The 21,170-nt window shown below is 39.5% G+C and overlaps 1 protein-coding gene across 1 annotated transcript in view; it reads right to left on the bottom strand.

The window, feature by feature from the left end:
• FAM83B (family with sequence similarity 83 member B) overlaps positions 1 to 21,170 on the bottom strand; it is a 74,357-nt gene that overhangs the window by 10,149 nt on the left and 43,038 nt on the right. The window contains exon 2 of the mRNA XM_065402131.1: positions 9,946 to 10,110. Coding sequence (XP_065258203.1) covers positions 9,946 to 10,110 — 165 coding nt within the window. The remainder of the gene's footprint in view (positions 1 to 9,945; positions 10,111 to 21,170) is intronic.

Genomic DNA, 21,170 nt, shown 5'->3' with positions numbered 1-21,170 from the left:
AACCGGGGGACACCCCAGGATGTCGATGGAGGCGGAGGAGGTGGGGGGTGGAATGGTTTTCTAGTCTGCAGAGGGGTGTGTAGGCCCAAGGAGCGGAGGTTGGTAGAGGAGTCTTTAAGGCCATGGAGTCATGCATCAGTCATCTCCAAGAAGAGCCCTGCTGCCTCAAACAGGAAGTCCTGAAGGGTAGACTGCATCTCCTGAGACAGCCCGGAGAATTGCAACCAGGAGCTGTGTGTCATGACCACCACAGAGGCGATTACCTTGGCTGCCGAGTCCATAGCGTGCCAGGCCATCTGGAGGGGGCCTCTCACCACCACTTTGCTCTCATCCACCAAGGTGGCGAACTCCTGGGCTCGGTCCTGTGGAAGGCCCTCCTTGAACATGCTGATGGAGTCCCACAGGTTGAAGTTGTACCTACATAGCAGGGCCTGATGGTTCGACATCTGAAATTGCAGGCTGGCTGTTGAATAAATTTTCCTGCCAAACAAGTCCAGCCTCTTGGTGTCTTCATTTTTCAGTGTGCCACTTGCCTGGCCCTGCCTATCCCTCTCATTGATGGCGGACACGGCCAAGGACCCCACTGGAGGGTGGGTATACAGGTATTCAAATCCCTTTGCCGGGACATAGTACTTCTTTTCCGTGTGCTTGGAGGTAGGTGGAATGGAAGAGGGGGTCTGCCACAAAGATTTAACAAAGATTTAGGACCCCTGGGTGGATGGGCAATGTGACCCGGTCTGGGATGAAGGAGCGTATGACTTTTTAAAGAGGTCGTTGAACTCTGCTGCTAGCTTCTCGACCTCCAAGTTCAGGTTGGCAGCCACCCTTTTGAGCAGGGCCTGGTGCTCCTTGAAGTCGTCATGGGGGGCTGCTCATTTGCTCTTGAGTTCAAGGGCGAAAGGTTTTGCAGATCTTGCACTTGTCCTTTCTGTGGGACTCCCCCAAACACTTCAAACAGCTCTCCTGGGGGTCACTAATGGGCATTGGCCAGCTGCATGATGAGCATGGCTTAACGCCTGGGGAACGGGGCATGGCCTGCTCCAAGGCGAAGTCCCAGCCGGGACTCTAACTCAAACTACTACTCGAAAACTAAGCTTAATAGTCTAACTAAGTACCTATCAACTAAATACAAAGGAGACAGAACAATGGACTATAAGAACCGCTAACGCTCTTGCGCTGCAAGACAAGACACTCTAACCAACAGTCACGGTTGGTAAGGAACTGAGAGGGCGTAGGGTCGGCGGCGCCTAATATACTGATGCATGAGCACAGTATTCAAGGGGGCCCAGCAGCCGACCCTCTGAATACTGCTAAGGCAAAGGTCTCCAATGACTGTGCACGTGGGCGCGCATATACCTAGAACAGAATCGACATGAGCAAGCACTTGACGAAGAAAGATTATTACTGCACAGGGAAACCCTGTGCATGATAGATAGTAACTTCTGACCTAACTTCTCACCTGGGAGCCTCTTTTAGGCTTAAAAGGTTCACTGTTCCTTTGTATCTCTGACTCTGGCAAGGGACAATATAAACTCCCCTTTTGTAGCTGGCTTTTACACTGGAAGCTTCTTGTAAACAAGTTGCCTGCTGAGTATCTATGTGTTTTTTTAGGTAGCCATGAAAAAACACCAAGAAAGGGAATGAGCAGAGGGTTAAATATATATTCTTGTTGTGCAGAGCTTATTTATTTTCTTCTATCAGATTTCCCTATAGTTTGTGGTGTTATAAGCTATTTATTACTATTTAAAATAAATGAAACACTAACGTGGTAACTTGAAAGGTGCTAGAATAGAAATGAAACCAATGAGTTATTGTATATACATACCTACACAGAATTTGCACATTTACAGCAGTATCTTCATTATTATTACATATGGTCAATATATGAAATAGAGGAATATAACATTTTTTAATAAGGATCAATAGCTTGCTCAATCTAACTGTTCATAAATAAATAATGGGCTAAATTCTGCCCTGACTTATACCATACGACTAAATGCACAGGTTGGAAATCAGGGCAGAATTTAGCTCTGTAAAAATGTAATTTGAGGGAGGATGTAGGAGAACCATTAGGTCAAGGCATTGTCTACATCAGTGGTTCTCAAACTTTTGTACTGGTGACCCCTTTCACATAGCAAGCCTCTGAGTGTGACCCCCCTTATAAATTAAAAACACTTTTAAATATATTTAACACCATTATAAATGCTGGAGGCAAAGCGGGGTTTGGGGTGGAGGCTAACAGTTCGCAACCCCCCATGTAATAACCTTGCAACCCCCTGAGGGGTCTCGACCCCCAGTTTGAGAACCCCTGGTCTACACTCTACAGAGTGAGAGGAATCAAAATAAACATTTCACTTTAAAAACAAACCCTACAGCATTCGTTTCCCTAAGCTGTCACTAAATTGACAATATTCTAAACCTTAAATTTGCCAAAATCTTTTATCCTGTTAAGTGCTCCCTTAGACAATATATATTTAGCTAAACCATGCAAATTATATTATATTATGACTATAGAAGGTGTAATGGCCTATTGCAATTCACTGAAGAATATTTCTAGGGAAACAGAAATTCAGTAAAAGTTTTAGAAAAACTCCCTAAAGTAAAGGATGAATAGCAAATAATGGGTGGTTTGAAGAGTCCTATACATTTTACTCTTGATTTTTTTTAAACCATCTCAAAAGATCAGACAGTTCAAAGAGCCTAATGCCATCTGGAACCATATCCAGAGACAACTGCTAATGGCCAAGGGTCTGCTAAATTGCCAACTGCTGCTGCTGGCAAGATATACCATACCATGGCTCATTAGCTTGTGTGATGTTGTATGATTAAAATATGACTATGTATATCATTGTTGCTACCACTGTTAAACAATTGCAATAAATCTTATGGAAAATATGTCATGTAATGTATCAAAAGTTACAATCTATCAAATGATTATCCTGTTTATATGCATGTTTCATTTTGTATCTGAAATTAGGAATATTTACTGTATACTTGTATTTCAAATGTGTTTGCTGCTTGGGTAACACCCAGAAGGTAGTTTGCATCCAGTCTAGTCAGCACATTGTGAATGGACTATTCAAGTTGATGGCCCATTAGAGGTCACTTAGCTTGCACAACTGATGATGGAAGAAGCCTGTCCCTGCCCGAAGGGCCTTCCTGGAGATGTTTTAGCCAAAGTATGGGTAATGGCTGCTCCTATGAGTCATCAAATCATGCATGGGCATGTGACTAGCTCATGTGACCTTGGACTCCATCATGTGCTGTAATTTCCCACAAACTAAGACAGAGTAATCCCTCCACATGGGAGAAGATAAAAAAACCCTGAAAGCATCTCCATTTTGCCTCTTTCCTGCTCTGATTTCTGGACTATGGATTTACACTAACAGTAGCATTACAACCAATGGACTGAGGACGGTCCAATCTTTTGGAAGTTACCAGAGACTTAAAAAGCCAGAAGTTTATTCCATCACTGCTACAAATCTGATACAAGGACTTTACAATGAGTGCATGCATTTGTTTTCCTTGATCATTATAACTCTCTCCTCTTTCTTTTCTCTTATAAATAAACTTAAATACTAAAGCATTGGCAACAGCTTGATTATTGGATAAGATCTGAGTTATATATTGACCTGGCTGTGTGGCTGATCTCTTGGTATTAGAAGAACCCTTTGTTTGATTAAATTGGTTTTAAATAACCACTCATCATTAAGTCTAGTGTTTGGGTGGTGAAAGAAGGGCTGGGATACCTAAAGAGACTGCATTTCTGACTTCTTGTTAACCAGTGCAATGAGACAGAAGTTTACTTTTGTTACTGGCTTGGTATATCTTATGGAAGAATAACCAGAAGTTTGAGGTGGGGCTGACCCATTTTTCATCAGTTTGTCCTGAATCTGGTATTCTCAGCTGTGACCCACTGAGGTATGGTGACAGCTTGCTATGTATGTTGATTTGTCTGCCCATAGAAAGAAGGGCTGGAAATCCAGTAGGGTAAATGTCATCCAGTAATAAGCACTTGCATAACACTTTTCATCTTCAAAGATCTTTATAAACATTAATTAACCCTCACAATCCCTTAAGTGTTTACAATATAACCTAGTTAATCTGCACTTTGATAAATTGACAATTGTCATTGAAAGTTGCTGTCCAGTGAAGTAAACAAAAAGTGAAGTTCTGCTTTTGCTGTGATAGGACCAGTGCAGGTGACATCACACTCCCTGTGGAACAAGAGTCCTATATTGTCACATTGCATTGGACCTGAAATTTCAAAGACTCTAAGAAAAAGGGCTACTATAATTACTGTTTTCCCAGCTGCTCATTGTGGTGCTGCTACTGCCCAGGGGGAGGGGCCAACCTCCTTGGAACTCTGATCACTGCTTTCTGCACCTAGAGTTCTAACCTTTACACCAGAGAACCAGCTCACTGCTTGTAAAGCATGGAGAGAAAGTGGTGGCAGCTTTGCATGGAGTAAGGAAGCCATTAGAAAGGTTTTCTCCAATGCTTTGCTGTTGCCCTCTTCAAGATCAGCTCTGAGAACAGCTGCTTCCATCTCCTCTGCATTCCCCATGGAACGGAGCCCAACAGCAGGGCTTTATTGTAAACTCATCTTTGATAGGTTTTCAAGGTTCTTTTTGGCCAAACTTTCAAACCTGGGTGCTTAGAATTAGACAAAGACGACTAACATTTTCTATCTTGGTGACAGAAATCAATAAGAGCTGTGGGTGCTCAACACATCTGAAAAGCAGGCCACTACTGACATAGGCACCAAAGCATGGATTTAGTGCCTAACTATAGGCACCGAAGACTTTTTGTGAGTTATTTAGACTCTGAGGGCTTGTCTTCTCTACCCCACTAAATCAGCGCTGTTGCCATCAATGCAGTTGCGCTGATTTAGTGCGTCTGGTGAAGACACATGATGTCGATGGCAGAGCACTCTCCTGTCGACATAATTACTCCACCTCAATGAGATGCGGAAGCTATGTCAGTGGGAGAGCATCTCTCACTGACATAGCACGGTGTAGACTTTAAGTTGATGCAACTTACGTCGCTTGGGGGGGGGATTTCCCCCCCCACACACACCCATGAGCGACATAACTTATATCGACTTAAATGGTAGCGTAGACAAGGCCTGATAAATGTTTGTCTTCATTGCAGTCGATATAGGTGAGCTTTCACCTCTCAAGGATAGTACGGATTTTGAAGAGAAAAAAAAAGCCTAGCCACTCCAAGATCCGAACTTTGTCTTTTAACAGTTGGACCTTTTCCACACCACAGGAGCATTTGATGCCAGCTCTACAAACAGGTGGACTTTATTTTTTAAACCAAACATTTTCTTCCCCTTTAAACTATTTTCACAAACCTCTCCCAGGTGAAAAGTACTGCCAAATTCATACTTTTCTTTTCAGTACAGGAATTCTATGACTTTCTAGAAGAGGCATCAATTTCTCTGTTAAACAGACACTATCAATTTCCAAACAAAATTTCACCATACAACCTTAATGGATGTCAAATTATACCCTAGATTCATACTGTAAGATTAATCTCTTTTGGTTATTTTCTAATGGTCTAATCCTCTTATTTAGGGTAAAATTTTCTTTAAATTAGGCCATTGCAAAAAATGTACATTGGTGTTTTGGGATAATCTTTTATTTAGTACTCACTGTGCACTGTGACCTAGAGCATAAATGTCCACTTTTACCCGTAGATCACTAACTGGAACTCCTTTCCCGCCACTAATGAAAATAGATTTAGTTAGGGCATTCTTGCATCATTAATTTGCTGGTGAAATGTGGTGTAGTAGATGAAGTAGGAAGACATGAATACACTAACTCTTCTGATAAAAGCAGCACTGAGCTAAGGTATGGTCCATTGCCAGAGGTGCCTTTGCCGTCTCACATGTTTGTTTGTTTTTCTTCTGTTTTAATTTTTGATTGTCTGCAGTGTTGTTGTAGCCATGTTGGTCCCAGGACATTAGACAGACAAGGTGGGTGAGGTAATATCTTTTATTGGACCAACTTCTATTGGTGAAAGAGACAAGCTTTCAAGCTACAAAGAGCTTGAAATAATAAATAAATTATTGTCAGACTATCATGCTTTTCAATCAAGACAACTCAACTGGGCTAAAAAGAATACTTTGACTTGCAGAAAGGAAGCCATGGTTGGGAAACTAGAAAAAAAAGTCTCCTGGCAGCCAGGAAAGCATTCTAGGAGAGTTTGTTTGGTAACAGTGAATTGACAGTGCATTTCCCTTTTTCTTATACCCTTGTTCCTATTAACTCATCCTCTCCTTTCATTGCTCCATGTCTGATCCCTTCCTCCTTAATGAAAAAATTAAACTAATAAAATAATGGAACTATAAAGATAAATGCCAGTCATCACCCTGACTAGTTTAACTGTACAGTGTATCCCTTTTATCCATCCTTCACCTGGGTATTTCTCACCTATTTTAGACTGATTTTCTGGCCAGAAACCGTGTCTTTCTATATTTCTGTAAGTCCCCAAAATATTTTGAGTAATACTGTCATATAAATGTTAATAAATAAGTAAATAAGCTACAACTTTGGTTCTTAGATATGACTGCACAACTCTTAGTTCAACGGAAGCTGTGTGAACCTATCTGGGAGAACAGTGTGGCATGTTATTTTCAGCAGTAGCAAGTCTCCAATGTGATAGAAAAATATAATGAAAATATTTTTCCAAAGCATTTCATTTCAGCAGATTATGTTTGTGGGGCCTGTTTTCATCAGTGTCCAATTACTCATCCTGTATTTGCTGCCAACAGTGTCTAGAAAGAATAAAATGGATGTCTAATATTTTACCTAAATACATTTTTTTAAAGAAAAAAAAGTTTCAAACATTTTTCATTAGTAATCATATTATTTATTATGATGGATCTTTTGTATTATCAAGATATGTGATTTGTGGAATCGTTTTTGAATTAGTTTCTGTTCTGCTGTTAGGGCCTCATCCAATGCCCATTGAAGGCAACTGAGAGACTCCTAATAACTTCACTGGACAATGGATCAGATCCTTAATTCTCAGTTCTTTGCATAGATGTAATCCCCGGTGAAGTTAATGAGAGCTGTGCATGCCTATCTGATGGCAAAGGTAGTCCTATATTATGGAAGCACAGGAAAGCTTCTGTTGAAATACAGCATTGGCAAGATGTAATGGATCTGATTCAGCTCTCAAGTTCACATATGCAACTCTCATTGTGAGCCTAGGTGTTTGCATCTTAGGGCAGAATTTGCCCAAAGGAAATAAAGATAATTCTTTATCATACTGTATTATAGAAATGTCATTATTTCCTCATCCTTCCATTTCAGTGTATATGTAAAGGGTGTATCAGGAGATAAATGCTTCCTGACAAATTTGTTTTCTCATCATGCAGCAGCAAGTCTGTTTCTTGTTTCTCACATGAGAAGTAGATACAAGTGTTTGCAAACTACAAAGTCTGTCACATACCACACCTATTATCTCATAAAACATGATGATCTGACATCAGCTGAACAAGTTGGATCACTTCTCAGGTATTATAAAACATGTTCAAGCTCTTACGTTTGTTCATTATTTTACAATCAGAAGTCAGTACTCAAATTAAAAAAGGGCAGCACAGTGGTACTTAGATACAGTTTTCTTAGGTACTCTAGTTCAAGTCTACTAATTCATCTTGTTACTGCAGCACCTGTCAATCAACCAGAAACAAAGAGGGCTAACACTTGCTTCTAATAAGTTTTGAAAATAATTTGCCTCTACAGTTTTCATTAGGTAGACGGCTCTTATCATCTGAAAAAAAAAAAAAAAGGATTTTTTGATGACTCTTTTCTCCTCCCTCCCTACACAAAGGAATTGGGGATCTGAAACAAAAAGTTGGAGAGGTTTAAACAGATGGATGGGGAAATTATTGAAACAACTTGTGTGGGGAGGAAGAGAAAAAACAATGCAGGAGATAGGGGAAAGATAGAGAAGAGAGGTTTAAGATAAACTTACGAAATCTAAAGCAGAGAGAGGGAGAGAGGGGAATAGAAAGGCACAGCGTGTTTAAATTGTATTTGAGTTTCTTTTGGCTGCCAATCCCTTAACTAATGATAATACTTTCAAATAGCTTCTAATAAACTTACCCTCCTAAAATTTTTAAATCTTTCCCCATTTGAAAAAAAAAAGTTGCAGAAAAAGTGTTAAATTAAATATCTGACTTGTACATTCTTCCAGATGCAGATTACCACAATAATCTTTTCTACAACACAGTCTATCACTATTCTTGGTTATGACTGTCAAGAAAAGCAGATGAACAAGTACTGACATGAAGTCAGAATATAGCTGAGTGCAGATTTCTGCATGGCTATTAAATGCAGTTTTAAGAACTTTGTTTCTCCATAAATAGACAAATGAATGGTAAACATCATAACTCAAAACATAGGGCCTGTTTCACCACTGCATTATTCCAGTTTTTATACTAGTTTAACTTCATTTATTTCAGTGGAGTGAAGAAGAGTCAGAAGAGGCTTAGAGTGGGGCAAAGGCTACCTCTGCAGCCCTAGTCCCTTTTTTACACAATGCCTGTTTTTAGGAAGATGAATACAGACTCTACCATGCTCCTGTAGTGTTGAGCCAAGCCATGTGGGAGAGCTTGCAACCATTTTTTTCCACCAGAGGAAGTGGCTTAAAGATACTGGTCACAAGCTCCTTTCATATGAATGCCATTATGAAAGGTTTCTATTTAAAAAAAAAAAAAAAAAGCTAACTAGAACACTACATATGTTGCCGAAGACTTTTTTCAAAAATTAACCATTACATTGCTAAATGTCTTTAATTAAGTTAGTTTTATGCATTAATTTTCAAACACGGTCTTAAATTCAGTTATGTACATTTGGGTATCTATTGCAAAAGCAAATTTGAATACTTCCTATAGAAAATTAAGTTTTAGAAGTAACTACAACTGGTCATTCCTCAAAAGAAATTAATCCAAGATGACTGCTGTGATATCACAGTTCCTCCAGGACTCTTAAAATGTCTGCATTAACTCCTTGATGGTATAACACTGTAAATAGTCTCATCACAGTCGAGAACATAAAAAACTACACACTTGGTATATTTACACAGAACTGGATATGAATAAGTGCTAAAGTTCAATGAAGGAAGCTACTTATAGTATCTTAGAGGAAATGTGGAGAGCTATCATTGAGCAGCTTCAATATTTTTTAGTGTTATCCTTGGCACAACAGACCTAGAAGAACATCCCACATATTTGTGTTAGATCAATAGAAGTACACTGTATTGGACTGTGCTCCCAATGGTACACTAAGGACATACAGCATGACTTCTGGAGTATTTAGATTCTATCCCTCTACATATTATCTTTCTTACCGGAGAAAGGCACATATTTCATAAATAAAAGTACATCTAATCATACTGAATATTCACAAGGACAAATATATGGTAAAGCAGTTCATAAGAAAACGATGAAAAAATGGAATCCTGTGCCTTTTGATATAATTTTATCATCAAATCTCTTGAAAGGAAATCACTGGCTTTTTTTAAAAAGAAAGCCCATATTTTGTTTTCCTAAACAATTTATATTTTCTTTATGCTTACATTTTGCAGGCTGATTTTACAAATATAAAAACAAATTGATTAAGTCCTCCCAGAATATAATATTCTTAAAATAATAATAGTACTCAGAAAAAATATTTAGTTTTATAGACTGTACTGCATGTATTTATTTTGCAAAGACCTGAAGGACAAACATTTTTTTGAAGGTAACAAAAATAGGGTAAGGTTGTACTTTGAGCCTGTTGATAGCAATTATTTTTTCATAAAATAAATTACATAAAATAAATTAATATTAGATATTTACTTCCTAAAAAATAATATCCTTGAAGAGCACTACAAAAGAGCTAGGTATTGTAGTAAACATGTATTTTATTGTAAAACACGAAGCCTTACCCTGAATCTCTGAACTTGAAAGCCCTGTTTTTCTGTCATTTTAAGAAAGTGACTGAAGTTGAACTCATCAAGCAGAATATACACAGCAATCCCTCTGGTAGATGCCTCTACAATTTCTCTGAAGATATCCACATCTGTAAACATATCCATAATTATGGCAATGACCTGTTTAAAAAAAAAAAAGAAGAGAAACTACTATAATAATGTAATGTATAAATAGTATTTCTTCATGAACTCAAAATATATAACATTTTACATAGTGCATCTAATGAATTAGTACTCTCTACATGCCAAAAAGCTCTAAGGTTGTTTTTTTTCCATCCAGGATAGTTAACATGGTGCAATTTTTAAGATATTTTGATCCTATCTTTAAGGAAGTACAGTAGGGGCTATATGCTTACGTTTTCATTGGGCAGGTGACCACTTGCACGACACATTATTTACATACATCAAAGTTTGCCAAAAGGCTGATACAGTGCTTGTGTAGAAAAACAAATGAAAACAAAAAACAGTGAAACCATTACTGTAGTTTGGCTATGGAAAGAAAGACAATGGTATTGTTACTGTAAAAGGCTCTCATTAGTCTTCATCTGTAATACTGTTCTCAGTTTTGGCCACTTGATATAGGAAGAATGCCCCCACCCCAAGACTGTGGGAGGCAATAAGGATGACTCAAGGTTTCATCAGACGGGCCTACTCAGCACTTTTAGCAGATGAAACTCCCACATAATTCAGTAAGGGTCTGGTTGTGTAAGGACTAAGAAATGCTGAATAGAGACCCTTGTTAGGCTTACCATACTGAAAAATAATAGATACTTCTGAATAAGGAAATACAATACCTATTGGTTTGAAGATATTTGACCAACTGTGCACCAGTTAGCCATCATTGGTGATTTTAGAAAAAATAATATTGAAGTGAGAAAGAGAGGTAGAGAGACAGAATATATGAGTAGCTGTGAGAGAAACTTTTAACCTTTACAGATAATCTCCCAAATCCATTATAGTCTTAATAAAAAGGTTGTACCACATCACTCATAAAAATGACCAAATTCTGCTCGTGTGTGGAAACCTTTCACAGAGTTCAAAGATACTAAGTTTGCTTTACCACAGTCACTAATTTTATTGAACCATCTGTACTTATGATTTTTCATGTTGTAATTGCTATATTTCATCCTTTAGTCTTATCCTAGAACTGAGGACTGAGATATTCAGCTTATTCATAAAATTGGTGAAGCCATGTCATACACATCCAGGCCAGAGTTAATTATTTCTCCAGTGAGCCATCTTCATTACCTTTAAGAGTTTGCTTAGAACTATAAGAATCACTCATAGCAAATATCTAAATGTAACAATGGAAAGATTAATGGCTTCCTGAAATATGATCTAAAGCAAAACCAAGTCATCAAGAAAGATGAGAGAACCATTAAGGAAAACGGCTTTGCGGAGGCCAGAAGCTGTGAAACAAAGACAGAGTGTTAAGTTGGCCTGTAATGTAAGTGCTTAGCAGTTAAAATGCTCCCTATAAATTCCATGGGATGGAGAGGAGGTCAATAGCCAGGAATCATGCTGTTCCTCTTTCAAAAATCTTAGATTTCATACCATTCCCATTTTAATTCTTTTTGTAATCAATGTTCATTCCTTTTTTTTATTAAAGCAAAACAGTATTAAGCTAAGCTGTACTATACTGTGGTACTGCATTTGGATAGCCTAAAGCTTCTGGCAGCTGAAAACTCATACAATCTCTAGTTTTGAGAATGTGTGCACTGAAGAAAGAGTTTAACAGAGGGCATGGCCTAACAATATCCATGCTTTTAGTCTCTGTAGATTGTGGGATATCCTGGTAAAGAGCCAGCCCTACCATGTCTTCTTCTCTGTCCTGCCCATGCCTTCCTTGCAGCATAACTGTCTCAGACACCATTGGTTCCTCTAATGAGGCTGTCAACTTCCTCATCTTGGAGTGGGTAAATGCCACATAACAGAAGTTAAGGCTGCAAGGATTTCCCCAAGAAAATATATCAATACAGAGTTGTTGGATCCTATCACTCCTCCTCTATAGACCAGCAGCCCGCTAAGCCCATGGAGCCTCAACCATGCAGAGGCTTCAGCAAACTATGGGATGCAATCCTTTGGATATTATAGTATAAACAGGAGTATACTGAATAGAATAGAGAGGTTATATTACCGCTGTATACATCACTTGTGAGAGCACTTCTGTGTCCAGTTCTGGTGCCCACATTTAAAAAAAAAAAAAAAAACAATGTTGAAAAGTAGAGAATTTAGAGAAGACCTACAACAAGGATCTGAGGTTTGGAAAGCCTTCCTTACAGTAAGAGGCTTAAGGAACTTGACCTACTTAGATTATTGAAGAGAAATATAAAAGGTGACTAAAGATATCACAACTATTTACTGTAGCAAAAAGATATCAGATGGCTCTTTAATTTAGCAGCCAGGGGCATAACATGATCCCATGACTGGAACCTGAAGCTTGCCAAATTCAAATAGCAAATAAGCAGTTCATTTTTAACAATGAGGATAATAAAGCATTTGAGCAATTTACCAAGTGGTGGTTTCTCCATTATGTGAAATTTTTAAATCAAGATTGGATGTCTTCTAAAAAAAATGCTCTTGTTCAATCATAGGTTATTGGGTTTGACACAGGAATTACTGGCTGAAATTCTATGGCGTGTTATGCAGGTAAGACTAGCAGAGATTCATAGATTCAAAAACTCCAAGGCTAGAAGGGAGTATTGTGATCATCTAATCTGACCTCCTGTATAACACAGGCCACAGAACTTCCCCAAAATAATTTCTAGAGCAGATCTGTTAGTAAAACATCTAATCTTGATTTAAAAGATGCCAGTGATGGAGAAATCCACCACAACCCTTGGTAAACTGTTCTAATGGTTAATTACCCTCACTGTTAAAAATGTATGCCTTATTTCCAGGCTCAATTTGTCTAGCCTCAACTAGACATTGGATTGGATTATACCTTTCTTTGCCACATTGAAGAGACAATTAGCAAATACAATGGAGTCGCATCTTACACAGGGGTTAGGTTCTAAAGTCAGCGCGTAAGGCAAAAATCGCATAGAGTCAAAATTACCCTTAAATTGCCCATAAAGTACAGTATACTGTACATGGTTTTGTGTATACAACCCTGTACAGTAATATGTATAAATGTATAATGTATACAGTAATGTACAGTATATAATAAAGAGTACATATGCAAAATATAATCTTACAGTACTGTATTTTTAATTACAGGGGGTAATTACAGGGGGTCATCAGGGCTTGATGTCAATCCAGGAGACAGAGGTGACGGAGAGCTTGGGTGATGGAGAGTGAGTCGTAGACGAAGTGGTTGGCTCTGGTTCAGGTTGAGAAGTTGATTGCATAGGCTCATCTGCTGCTGGTTGTTTTTCCTTGAAAAACATGGTGATCGGCAACTGTCGCTGTTGTCTCTTGAGCTGCTCAAACATTTCTTGATACAGTCTCAAATCGTCCGTAATACTATGTGTGATTTTGAGGCTTCATTCCATAGAGGGATCGTATTCAGAAATTAAATCATTCAAGTGTTTCGCTGCTTGGAACACTTCAGCAAATTTATGAAGATTCCAACTTGCTGGCTCTTCCTGTTCGTCATCATCATCTTCGTCTTCTGTAGATGATTTTATCAGTTCCTCTAACTCTTCGTTAGTCAATGTTTCTCTATGGCTCTCAATTAATTCTTCAATTTCCTCCTCAAGGATGTCGACGAAGCCATCACCACCCACTTGCCTGGCCACCTGAACAATGCATTTCACTTCTTTGTCAATGGTCGGGAAACCCTTAAAATCATTCACACATTCTTTCCATAGGTTTTGCCAACATGCATTGACTGTTTCAGGTTTGATTGCATCCATTGCCTGTTTAATATAAGTGATGCAATCGGCAATGTTGAAGGACTTCCAACACTCCATCACATTAAGATTGGAATCAGCATCCATAGTGCTACGTATCCATGAGAACGTAAGCCTCATATACGTGGCCTTGAAACAGCGAATCATGCCTTGGTCGAGAGGTTGGAGGATGGAGGTGGTATTGGGGGGGGAGAAAGACGACTTCAACGTCATTATGTGCAAACCGGAGTGCCGCAGGGTGGCCAGGAGGTCTACGATCAGCAACACTTTAAAGTCAAGTCCTTTCTCTTTGAGGTACTGCTTGACCTCCGGAATGAAACACTTGTGGAACCAATCCAAAAATAATGCTACCGTCACCCAAGCCTTTTTAGTTGATTGCCAGAACACAGGCAGGAGATTTTTGTTCTTGCCTTTCAGGGCACGGGGATTTGCAGCCCTGTAGAGCAAGCCTGGCTTTATTAAATGCCCAGCCGCATTGCCACAAAACAACACAGTCACACGGTCTTTAGCTGCTTGTCTTTCTGATTTCGAAATGTAAGTGTGGTTGGGCATTTTTTTCCAGAAGAGCCCAGTCTCGTCAGCATTAAAAACTTGTTCCGGAAGATAGCCCTTTTATTCTATGATTTTCATTAATTGTTCGGGGTATGCTTTTGCTGCCTCATCATTGGCAGATGCAGCTTCACCAGTAGTCTAGACATTTTTGAGGTTGAAGCAGTTCCTAAAACTGTTAAGCCAACCTTGGCTGGCTTTGAATTCCTTCTCATCAGAAGGCTGTCCCTCTTTGGCAGGAGGTTTGAACAGCACATAGAGGCTAAGAGCCTTTTCTCGCAACATGTTGCCATCAATAGGCACACGTTTACGGTTCCTGTCCTCCAGCCATAAGTTTAATGCCTTTTCAGTCTTCACTAAAGTCACGCACCTAGCTCATCACCTTAGCAGTTATTGGAGCACTTGATGCCACGGCTCGACAAATTTCTCTCTCTCGAATCTTGATGACACGGATGCTAGATTCGTTGTGGCCATATTTACGTGCCACGTTGGAGATCGAGATACCGTCTCTCAATAAGTCCAACACAGCCAGGTTTTCCTCCAGCGTTGGAACAGATCACTGTTTTTTCGGTTGAGCACCAGATGAAGTAGTTGGCTTGCGTTTAGGGGCCATGTTGTATGAAAAATACGCATCTTTTAACACTAGAATCACACTCAGCACGGTGAGATGCTCACACTATGAGAGGCACGCGGGAACTGAGACCGACTGAGGGAACAGCAGATTCACGTCTCCCATCTCACGCTCACTCCAGGGAATATGCTCATTGGGTGGAATCGCCCGCACTATTTACAATTTGTGGCTGCCGGAAAAAATCTCCCCCAGCGTCTCCCCTCTGGTGGCCCTTATCGAGCTCTCAGCCCTCTCCCTCAGAGCAGTGAGCAGGGGCGTGGCCTCGGCCAGAAGAGGCAGGGCCTTTGCCAGAAGAGGTAGGGCAGGGGGCTAGCCTCACTGAGGAGATGATTTACCCCCTCACCCATGTTCCCCATATCGGTACTTATAGACTGTGATCAAGTCTCTTTGTTAAACTAAACAGATTGAGTTCCTTGAATCTAACACTATAAGCCATGTTTCTAATCCTTTAATCATTCTCATGGCTCTTCTTTGAACCCTCTCCTGTTGATCAACATCCTTCTTGAATTGTGAACACCAGAACTGGACACAGTACTCCAGCAATGGTCACACAAGTTCCAAATACAGAGGTGAAGTGACCTCTCTACTCCTACGAGATTACCCTGTTTATCCATCCAAGGATCATATTAGCCTTTTTGGCCACAGCTTCCCACTGGGAGCTGATGTTCAGCTGATTATCCACCACAATCCCGAAATCTTTTTCAGAATCACTGCTTCCCTGGACGGGTTCCCCATCCATCCTGCAAGTATGGCCTCCTTTCTTTGTTCCTAGATGTATACATTTACATACATTAAAAGGCATATTATTTGCTTGCACCCAGCTTACCAAGTGATCCAGATTTCTCCGTGTCAGTGACCTGGCCTCTTCATGATTTACCACTCCCCCAGTTTTTGTGTAATCTGAAAACTTTATCAGTGATGATTTTGTGTTTTCTTCCAGGTCACTGATAAAAATGCTAAATAGAATAGGGTCAGGAACCAATCCCTGAGACACCCCACTAGAAACACACCTGCTCAATGATGATTCCCTGTTTAATATTACATTTTGAGAACATTACATAATGGTTCATCTGGCTTCAAATCTATTAATATTCCTTGAATTTCTGGTTCTTTGCACTCATGGGCCCCCCTCCACACAGGAGGTGCAGTTTTGTTATTTAATTAGAGATTAAGACTTGGCAAAAACACTGAGGATTACACATTTAATTAGTATGTTAATTTGTTTGAAGCTCTACTGATAGCATTAGCAGCTTTATTTATATTCTGCATCAGTTTCAAAGTACTGAATTTGCTGTTGTGTTTTAAATTGTTTTTAAAAGCTCATCTGCAGAAATAATTTCTATGCTAACAGTAGTAGCAAGTCACAAAACAGTGAGATCTACTAAGGGAGAGGGCAGAGGAAGAAGTGATACAAATTCAAAACATATACAGCAAGTCATAAAATTGTTCGTTGCACAAATGCTGTACAGAACAATGTTATTTTGAGTGAATTGATACATATCCTGTTGTAAAGGAATTCCCCATAATCTGAGTAGTACTTAAAAGTATACTGCAGTGTTTACCTATAAACTGTCTTTGTTCTTTTTGAAACACTTTATAATCCTTGAAAACAGAAGTCTCTTCTGAAACAAATGGTTATGTTCATTTTGTAAAATGTACAAAGGTTATTCAAATTTTACAATAGATACTGAATGATTTAAACTGTACTTTCCAGCCAAACACTGCCAGAATTTTATGACTCCAGCAGAAATCTTTACACATCTTTTCAAAATTGTTGGCACTCAGCAATAAAAAGTGACCTTGAACCGAAAACAACTAAGCATTCTTCATTGTCAGAGGAGGAAGGTAGTTGACTGGGTAGGCAAAACTGCTCACAGAGAAAACAGAAAATTGAACTGCTCCCAATGATTAGATAGTAATAGCTGAAAATGACTACTCCTATAATTTATGTTTATTTTCTCCTGTAGTATTCAAATTAAAAAATCTATATTTGTCATAGATTAGGCATACAAATGTACCCACTCCCACACATTTGCTACTGTCTTATATATTTTCTAAATGGTGCATGGGTTTTCAATAGGTAAGGCCAAATTGGCTCTCAGTTACATCATTACAAATATGTAACTCCACTGAAGTCAATAGGCACAAAAATTTTCCCATTTAAACAAACAGTTTTCATTGACTTTTCAGAAGGTACCATCAGACCCATGTTTTATAATCTACATTTACAACAGTGAAAGAAACAGAGCAGAATTAGACTCATAGTACATGAGTAAAATGTCACATTACGTAAAAAAATTAGATAAGTTTAAATAAGTTTGCAATGATAAGAAAAAACATTTTCGCTGAATAGTGCTTTGGTTTTAGGTAATGAAATGAAATATATCAGCTTAAAGCAAAATAAGTGTCTTTAAAGCGACATAGTATCTGGACACAGTATTTCAAACGAAGGTCTGGTCTACACTACACGTCAACCTAACTCCGTAAGCGTCTACACTACAAGGTTGCTCCTGCCAATGTATGTGACCCACTACACCCAAGGCCGGCTCCAGGTTTTCTGCCGTCCCAAGCGGCGGAAAAAAACAAACAAAAAAAAAGCCGATCCGCGGCACTTCTGCTGCAGCTCGGCGGTGGGTCCTTCACTCCCTCTCTTCCTCTTTGGCGGCACTTCGGCGGCAGCTCAAAGAGGAAGAGAGGGACTGAGGGACCTGCCGCAGAATTCCCGCCGAAGACCCGGACGTGCCGCCCCAATAGCGGATGGAGTGCCGCCCCTTTGTATTCACCGCCCCAAGAACCTGCTTTCTTAGCTGGTGCCTGAAGCCAGCCCTGACTACACCAACCTACTAACTCCACCCCTGCAAGAGGAGTAGAGCTTAGATCGATGTAGTTAGGGCAACACAGTGTCCCTGTAGACACTGTTACTTACATCGCCTGTTGGCTTTCGGCTGTTCACAGCTGGAGCCCTCCACCCCGGGGCTGACAGCCCAAGCTGTCATTCCCACGTGGGGCTCACCGTTGGAGCCCCCCGTGCCACTGCAGTGCTGTAAGTGTAGAGAAGCTCTCAGTACCGTAAAAGTACCAGAACATGTTAATAAAAGATTCACAGCTCTCTCCAATAAAAACCAAAATGCATTTCTCTGATAACGGTTTGAATATAGGAAACGATGTCTTCCTAAATAATAGATACTCCCATTGTTAAGATTTAAAATCTCTCTGACAAGTGCCAATTGTAAAGAAAGACAGGTATGTGCATGTTTTGAAGGTTAAAATAGCCACATTTTTTATTAAAATAACCATACAAAATTGAACTTAACAGCTGGCAAGCAATCCTTGCCAAACTTGACCCATATGTATTGTTCCTCTGCACTGTCATTTGACCCCTGTTAGCCAGCTGATGACTGTAACCCATGCTGTGGCCTAATTCAGTTGATCTACCATGCATTGGGGTCAGCCTTGGAGATTGGTACATTGGGCCTAGCTGCACTCCTCTTACTTGATGAAAATGGTTAAGGCCTTATTAAATGCATACTGTTAAGAGGTCCATGTGAAATGAGATGCACAGTCCAGTTCCTAGTGTGTAAAGTAACCATATCACCAAAAAAGATCCCACTAGCACAACTGATAATAATTAGCTGTTAGTCTCAAAAATAGGTTTAAAAAAAGCCAAGATAAACATTTGTAAGCAATTCTCCCTCCTTTTTTAAGATGTTGAAATTAATGAAAACTGTCATTGAAATGGCAAAAATTGAAAATTTTGAAGCTGCCTTAGGTTTAATGGACACAGAATCTAAATCCTGTCATTCAGCTAGTCATTCAAGGTTAGGGGTTGAGACACATTGGTAGGGTACGGCGTAGGAGCTTTCACTGCCCTGCTGGATCCATTCTGTAAATAACCGATGACTTCACTCTCCTGGACTGTTCATCCAACTCCTGTCACAAATAGGGTGACCAGACAGCAAATGTTAAAAATCGGGACAGGGGGTGGGGGGTAATAGGAGCCTATATAAGAAAAAGACCCAAAAATCGGGACTGTTCCTATAAAATTGGGACATCTGGTCACCCTCGTCACAAACAATAAATTCACTTTGAAAAATGGATACCTTGTGGAGGCTACTTTTTTAAGCCTTCTGGCACATGAACAGCAGAGAAGAGACTGATTCAGCTGCTTCTTTTGTTCATGCTTTACTGGAAAGGGCAACCCGCAAGGTATCAATAAACTAGTAGGAACACTCAAGACCTATCTCCACTGCAACACCGTACACTAGTTCCTTGTAGTATACACTAGCCCTACACTGTGACAGAAATACATGAGTGTACAGCCCTTCAGGAAACTCTGGGAAAGCAAATAATCTGCTTGTCCAGCAAAGAAATCAGGAAGGGCCCAGTTTGAAGTAAAATCTGATGGGGAAAGCACTTTGCTGACCTTTTAAAGGCTCTAATTTTAGGGGTTCCTGAGAGCCAATAAAGGCCAACACAACCTAGCAGATTACAAATTCAGATTTAGAAAACAAGAGGGTGTGTGTGTGGAGGTACTTAAAAGGCAGGGAACCTCTGACCTATGAATGTAAAGGTAACTGAGTGAACCCCAAAATCAAGGAGGAGATGGAAAGAAACTTTCCAAGATCTAATGCCCTTAATGGCCAAACTCGGGGAGTCCCTGGATAATCTAGCCCTGGCCCAGCTACTACCATACCTATCTAGCTTGCTGATGATGGGCCAAATTCAGGAACCACAATCTCTGATTTAGGGTTAACTGATACCTTTCCCAACAGCAGGTGATAAGACTAGCTGATCCCATTCCAGGATGAACTTTATTGTCAAGAACTCTGATCAGGATGTTGTGCTTGTCATAGTCCTTTGGAGGGATTCACAGCCACTAGAAAGAGACCTTTCCTTCACCCTCTTCTCTGATGACCATTAGACCCAACCAACAAACTACTAGTGCTGGGCTAGTGCCCAGGGAGGAACAGATGACACTGATCAGTTTTCTGGCCACGCTAGTGCAAGTAGTAGCTTTGCTATATTTTAATAATAAAATTAAAATTTTTCTTACAGCAGACATGTATTAAAGTATAATCTGTTTAAAACCACAAAGAATATGTTTAGAATGATTAAAGTTAGAAGCTTTATTCTGTACTGCTAACTTTTTAGTACATAATACACATTATAAAACCTTGTTACTCTGTAAAAGGCCTGTGCACTGAAGTCATGGGAAATTTAAGCTCAGCAAGGAGTGCTGAATAGAGCCCTAAATATTGTTTAATGTTATTATTCTTTATCATTATAAAGCCAATATGGGTGGACATAGCCATACTTTAATATGTTTATTCACTGCTAATTCACTGAGTGTTTGCATTTTCAAGGTCTCAGTTAAAGAAATGTGTTATAAATCTGAATAGAATTAACAATTATCCACTGAACTATACTTTCAAGTGTTTTAGTTGCTTGCTTTTAGCATGCCTTTACCCATTTTCCTCAATAAGAAATAAAATCCAGTTATTGCATTAGGAAAAATACATGATTTTCTCTGATTACGAATAATTCTTAAATATTCAAATACTGAGGTCATAACAACATCATTAAAAACTTATTTCACGGAAGAGGAAGGTACTGAAGCACATACCGTGAAAGGCATTGTCTTCTCCTGGCAGAACCTTACACTGCAGGTCTCCACCTATGGAAAGTCAGCTGGAGTAGAAATGCATGGCACAACCTGCCTATGACTGTTATCTCAGGACTGATTGATCTCCCAGTGCCTGGTTGAAACTCCAAGGAACATGATTTACCAGAATATAAGCATCATGTTTAGTGGAATTCTAACAACAAAATGGATGAATATGATCAACTCTCCTAAAACAACTGTGGAAAAACAGGATAATGCTCATAGGCCACAATCTCTGCTGACTTACAACTTATGCAACATCCATTAAGTTAATGTCATTGCATGAAGTAAATCAGGACCAAATTTGGCTCCATTTATTCAAATTTAATGTATTCTAATTGGTTCTGCATAAAAGCTGAAAACAACAAATCATAGTCAAGAAATATACTTCTACCTGTATACTGCTACATTCTTTAGAAGGAATTTCCATCATCCATTAAAATCCACTGGAGTGAAGTCTGGGACCCAACTTTAAACAGCAAAC

This window comes from Emys orbicularis, chromosome 3 (assembly GCF_028017835.1).
Source record: "Emys orbicularis isolate rEmyOrb1 chromosome 3, rEmyOrb1.hap1, whole genome shotgun sequence".
Lineage (NCBI taxonomy): Eukaryota > Metazoa > Chordata > Testudines > Emydidae > Emys > Emys orbicularis.
Note: the sequence above shows the minus strand (reverse complement) of the source record. Positions and strands in the feature narration are given on the sequence as shown.